General features: G+C 77.4%; 1 protein-coding gene across 1 annotated transcript; it reads left to right on the top strand.

The window, feature by feature from the left end:
- Positions 1–4,122: 4,122 nt before the first annotated feature.
- Zbtb42 (zinc finger and BTB domain containing 42) lies at positions 4,123–5,359 on the top strand. The gene is given in 9 exon segments (XM_048362032.1): positions 4,123–4,221; positions 4,223–4,293; positions 4,295–4,379; positions 4,381–4,434; positions 4,437–4,491; positions 4,651–5,124; positions 5,127–5,276; positions 5,279–5,325; positions 5,327–5,359. Coding segments are annotated over 9 exon segments (1,068 nt in total).
- Positions 5,360–6,034: the final 675 nt, after the last annotated feature.

Genomic DNA, 6,034 nt, shown 5'->3' with positions numbered 1-6,034 from the left:
CCCGCGCCTCCCCGGGCCCGGGCTCACGCCTGTGGTGGCACCCGGAGTTCACCTGAGGGAGGAGCGGGGTAAACTGAGCCAGGTCGCGCCCCCCCCCCCGTTGACCCCGAGAACGACCGCCCCCGCCCCCCCCCCGCCGGGGCGCAGGGTCCCCGCTCCGCCCCCGCCCCCCGCGCCGGCGCAGCCCCCTCCTCCGCGCCGCCGCACACCCCGCCCCACACCCACGCCCCGCCCGGCCCGCGCGGTCACGGCGGCCACGGTGACCCCCGCCCCCCCCGCCCGCAGAGCGCCCCCTGGTGGGAGATGCCCGAATCCCCGCGCCCGGAGGCCTCCGCCCCGCCCCCGGGAAGCCCCTCTTCCCAGAACACTCACTCCCGCCACACCAGCCCAGCGCGGCCTCGGAGCGGCCGCGCCGCCGGGGCCCCTGCCGGTGCCGCGGCCAGATGTTCCTGACCACAGAAAACTGCGGCCCCGGCCCCGCGGCCCCGGCCGCGGCCCCCGTCCCTCCGTCCCCGTCCCTCCGTCCTCCGGCCCGGGGGACGCGGGCCGCCACCTCGCGCAGCTGCTGAGCGTCAGCAGGACTGGCGGCCAGTGTCCCGAGCCGCGAGCTCCGGCAGCTCGCCAGGGCAGATGGCCGCCCTGCCCAAACCACTGCCACCCTCCACGGGGCCTCGTTACGGCCAGCTGCTGTGCACCTGAAACCACGCGGGCCACCGCCGAGGGCCCCGGCGGACGGTGGAGACCGACTCCCAGCAGCCAGGGCCGGCCCCCCTCCTCCCAGTGCGGGGCCCGCAGGAGGAACTCGAACTCAGATCTCCCAAGCTAGGAGCCACAAGGCACCCCCCCTCCACTCTCCCTCCCCTGGCCCGGCAGACCTGGGGCCCGGCAGGGAGTGTGTGGACCGGCTCACACACACACACTGGGGAGGCCTGGGATATCACGCCATCCCGCGAGGCACTTAGAGAGCATTCACTCTGACTGGCCAGAGCTGCGAGGGTGGACTCGGCAGTAGGGTGTGCGCGCCAAAGCCAGTCAGGCCTGGGGCCTGGGACACGGGACGGGCGGCGGCTCAGGGAGACCACCCCAGTTAGGAGGCGGCCTTCGAGTGGGGACAGGAATGAAGAAGAGACAGCGCCAGGGTCTTTGGGGAAGCATTGCAGAAGGTGAATGATGATATAAAAAAGGCCCCTGGCGTGCAGCAGGCCCCACGGTTAGTAATCGCAACGCCCTGGGGCTGTCTCGAGGCCCATTTTGCGGGTGAGGCCGTTCCCCACGGAGGGCCTGCCTAGCTGGGGACGGGCCGAGGCTCCAGGTCACGCCCAGGGCCGACGGGGGCCGGGCCCCGCTCCAGGCCCCGCCGGCTCAGGGGAGCCATCAGATGGCCATCCGCCCAGAGCGCTGAGCACCTGAAGTAGACGGGGGCCATGCCAGCGCCGTCCCGGCTGCCTCTTGACTGTGCAGTGCGTCTGAGCTCGTTGCCGGGTTTAGGAAATAAGCATACATCCAGTCAAGTCTGCATTTCAGATAAACAAGGAATCTTTCTTTTTTTTTTTCCAGCACAACAATGTTTTTTTTTCCCCACAGACTCTCCTCCACCCCCCCCCCCCATACCTCCAACCCTACTTTTCTCCTCACTTCTTTTGCGCCGGTTGTGGAGCTGGACGCTGTCCTGGGCTCGAGCACTTGGGGCCGAGCTCCACTTCCGGTTTCGGGGTGGTTAGCTGGAGGTAAGTCTCTCCGGGACTTTCCTGCCCAGGCTGGCCTCACGTCATGATCCTGGGGTCTCAGCCTCTGAGTAGCTGGGATTACAGGCCTGACAGCTACGCCCAGCTCAGCCCTGCCTTTCCCGCTCATTATTCTGAAGATGCTGTCAAGCAAACTTCTCTGCCTGGCCTGTCTCCAACCGGGATCCTCCAGAGTCCAGCCTCACGAGGGGCTAGGATTACAAGGATGAGTCCTCAGCACCCCGGATCTTCCCGTGGCTTTTAGAGCCAGATATTGGCGAGCTCCGGGGTCGTGGCAGAGGCTGGGGACACAGGAGCCCTGGGGTCGCTCCTGTGCCACGGGAGGGAGTCCCCCTCTCACTACTGCACACCTGTCCCCCGGGTACCTGAGGAGCCAGGCTTGGGCTCCCCGATTGCTTCCTGCCCGTCGTTCACCTGGGTCACGGCCCTCCACCGCCCAGCCTGCCTCCAGCACTGCCCCAGCTCGGGGGCCTCCTGCCCCGCTCGCAGCCTTGGCTGTGCACGCCCCCACCACCCCCGGGTGGGAGGGTGGCCCGCGTGCACACCTGGCTCCTGTTGTGCCCCCCCTCCTTGCCCACCCTCCCTCTGCCAAGAGGTGTAAGGAGGGCGCCCGTCACGGGGCGGCGTCCTGCTCCGCTTGCTCAGGGGAGGCAGCAGCCACGTTCGCCAGCCAGGTGGCCACGTGTGTGTGCGTGTGCGTGCGTGCCAAATGTGTAACACTCCCCCCCCATTGCTCTGCCTTGCTCTGGTGATTTCCTTCCTCCAGAGACAGGAGGTGTGTCCTCGCACCTCCTTGACAGCCAGGACGGGGCCTGGCCGGCCACTCCCCCTGCCCCCCCTTCGGGGCCGCCCCAGCGTGGGGGGCGCCCGAGCCGGCCCGGTGCTCTCGCGGCCCGGGTGCCTGCGGGGAGGGGGGGGGCAGGCGGAGCTCCCGGGGCGTCTGGACGGGAGGGGGGGCCGCGAGCCAGGCCGGGGCGCCCCTGCCGGGCGGTCCCAACGGCGCCCTCCCGGGGACGGCCCGGCGCCGGGCGCAAACGCGAGCGCGGGGAGCGGGGTGCTCCGCAGGCCGGCGCCGCGGGGACCCGGGGGGCGGCGGCCGGGCGACAAGTATCGCGAGAGCCCCCACCCCGTCCCCGGCAGCGGCCGGGCGGGCGGGGCGGACCGGGAAGGGGCGGCGAGGTGACCTCAGCGGCTCCGCGCTCGGGAAGCCGCCGGCCCGCCCCCTCCGGAGCGCTCGGGGGCGGGGCGCGCGGCGGGGCCGGCGAGTTCCAGCGGGGACGCCCCGCCCCGCCCGACGCCGTCGGGGTCGCCGCGCCTCCCGCTCCCGAGCGCGCGGGGCCGGCCCGGGCGGGCGCGGGGCGGCGGGGGTGAGAGCGCGCGGGGGGCGGCGGGGCGCGGGGGCGGGCGCGGGGCGGCGGCGGTGAGCGCGCGGGGGGCGCGGGGCGGGCGCGGGGGGCCGCGGGGGGCGGCGGGTGAGCGCGCGGGGCGGCGGGGGTGAGCGCGCGGGGGGCGGCGGGGCGGGGCGCGGGGCGCGGGGCGGCGGGGGTGAGCGCGCGGGGGGCCGGCGGGGCGGGCGCGGGGCGCGGGGCGGCGGGGGTGAGCGCGCGGGGGGCGCGGGGCGGGCGCGGGGGGCGCGGGGGGGCGGCGGTGAGCGCGCGGGGCGGCGGGGAGTGAGCGCGCGGGGGGCGGCGGGGCGGGCGCGGGGCCGCGGGGGCGGCGGGGGTGAGCGCGCGGGGGGCGGCGGGGCGGGCGCGGGGCGCGGGGCGGCGGGGGTGAGCGCGGCGGGGGGCGCGGGGCGGGCGCGGGGGCGGCGGCGGTGAGCGCGCGGGGGGCGGCGGTGAGCGCGGGGCGGGCGCGGGGGCGCGGGGCGGGCGCGGGGGGGGCGGGGCGGCGCGGGGCGGCGGCGGTGAGCGCGCGGGGGGCGGACTCCCGGCTCTGCCCGCCCCGCCCCGCCGCCCCCCCGCGGCCGCGCTGCCTTAAATGGGGCCGGCGGCGGCGGCGGGCGGCGGAGACGGCGGCGGGGACGGGGACGGGGACGGGCGGGCGGGCGTCGAGGGGCGCGCGGAGCGGAGGTCCGCGGCCGGGCCGGGCCCGCGCGGGCTCCCCGCCCTCCGAGCCCCGCCCCCGGCGCCGCGGCGTCTGTTTACTTTCGGTCGAGTTTTTCCGGCTCGGGTCGGGGCAGGTGCCCGGCGGCTGGGCGCGCCGGCTCGGATCCCCTCCCCGCCCGCCTCCCTGGTCTCCCCGCGGGGCCGGGTCGTCCTCCCCGCCGCCGGGGGCCGGGGCCGGGGCCGGGGCCGGGGCCGGGCGCGCGGGCCGGCGGGCGCGGCGGGGCCCGGGCGATGCGGCCGGCGTCGGCGTCGGCGCCCCCGTCGGCGGCATGGAGCTCCCCGAGCACGGGCGGCGGCTCCTGCGCCGGCTGAGGCGGCAGCGCGACCGGGGCCTCCTGTGCGACTGCGCGGTGCTGGTGGGCGCCGCGGCGCTTCCCCGCGCACCGCGCCGTGCTGGCCGCCTGCAGCGCCCGCTTCCGCCGCCTCTACCGGGAGCGGCCGCGCCGCCGCCACCGTGCGGCTCGACGGCGACGTCGTCTCCGCGCCCGCCTTCCGCCGCCTGCTGGACTTCATGTACGACGGCCGCCTTGGACCTGCGCGGCCCGCCGCCGGAGGACGTCCTGGCCGCCGCCAGCTACCTGCGCATGGACGGGACGTCGTGCGGCCCTGCCGGGGCCGGCCGGCCGAGGGGGGGCAGGGCCCGGCCGCCCCCGCCCCCGCCCCCCGGGCCGCCCCGCCGCCGCCGCCCCCCGGGGGCCCCGCCCCCGGCCCGGCCGCCGCACCGCCAGGCCCCGCCCCCGGCCCCCCGGGCTCCGGGCCGCCTCAGCCCTGCCCGCCTCCGGCCTCCCCCCGGGCAGAGCCCCGCGGAGCCGTCGGGGGCCCTGGACCTGTCCCTGAAGCCCAGGCCAGGACCGGGGCTGGGGCCGCGCCGCCCCGCGCCGCCCAGGAGCCCGGCCGCCCGCCCCGGGTCCCCCGGACGGCCACCCCCCGGCCGGAGCCCGGGCGGGGCCCGGCCGCTGGCGGAGGAGGAGCCGGGACCCCGCGTCCGAGCGGGCGGGCGGCGGGCGGCCCCGGAGCCCCCCAGGCCCGTGCCCCCGCCGGGCGGGGCCCGCCGGCGCCCGTGGAAGCGGAGCCCGCGGCGGGCCGGGAGGCGCAGAGCCCCCGCGGGCACCTCTGCCCTCTGCCGCTGTGCGGCCGGCTGTTTCCCAGCGCCCGCGCCCTGCAGCCGCATCTCAGCGCCCACTTCCCGGGCGCGCGGCCCGGGGCCCGGGCCCCGCCGCCCCCCGCCGGCCCCGCGCCCACGTGCCCGCGGTGCAGCAAGACCTTCTCCTGCCCTACACGCTGAAGAGGCACGCGCGGACGCACTCGGGGGAGAAGCCCTACGCCTGCGCCCAGTGCGGCAAGGCCTTCCAGTACGCGCACAACCTGAGCCGCCACGCCGTGGTGCACACGCGCGAGAAGCCGCACGCCTGCCGCTGGTGCCAGCGCGGTTCACGCAGTCCGGAGACCTGTACCGCCACGTCCGCAAGTTCCCACTGCGGCCTGGTCAAGCCCCTGCTGCTGTGATTCCCGCTGCTGCCCGGCCCGGGGCGGGGGAGGGGAGGGGGAGGGGGAGGGGGAGGGAGGGCCGGCCCTCACCGTGGAGCCCTAGCAGGGAAGAGGAAGTTTGGGGCGATGGACGCCCCTGAGGCTGGATGGCTCCAAGTGTCCACCCGAAGCTGCCGCTGCTGCTGCTGGCGCCCCCGCTTGGAAGGGGCCCAGACGGCGACCTCCCTCCCTCCCTCCCATGTGCCAAGGCTCTGCCCGCCCAGGCCAGAACACCCTTCCCCAGTGCCCTTCCCCGCCCGTTCCCCAGAGGGCGCGCCCCCCCGGAGTGCCGCGGGCCTGTGGGTCGGGGCTCTCCCTGGCCACCCTCGGGTGCCCGGGGCGGGGCGTCTTTGTGAGTCTGGCGTCACCCCAGGAAGCGACTTGGGGGTGTCGGGAAAGTGGGCGGTGCGCAGCCAGCGAAGCCCGTCCGAAGGAACCTCTTGCGGCGGGCGGCATGGGGAAGCCTGCCCACGAGACCCGGCGGGGCCCCGGGGGCGGGGCCGGCGTCGCAGGGCCAGCGAGACGATGCCTGGCGCGCGTGACGGCGTGGACAGCGCGTCTTGGCGCGCTGGCGGCCTGCGGAGGAGCAAGCAGGGTGGAACCGGGTTCTCCCGTGCCAAGAGCCTCTGAGGAGGGCACCTGCTGCGTGCAGGG

This window comes from Perognathus longimembris, chromosome 14 (assembly GCF_023159225.1).
Source record: "Perognathus longimembris pacificus isolate PPM17 chromosome 14, ASM2315922v1, whole genome shotgun sequence".
Classification (NCBI taxonomy): Eukaryota; Metazoa; Chordata; class Mammalia; order Rodentia; family Heteromyidae; genus Perognathus; species Perognathus longimembris.
Note: the sequence above shows the minus strand (reverse complement) of the source record. Positions and strands in the feature narration are given on the sequence as shown.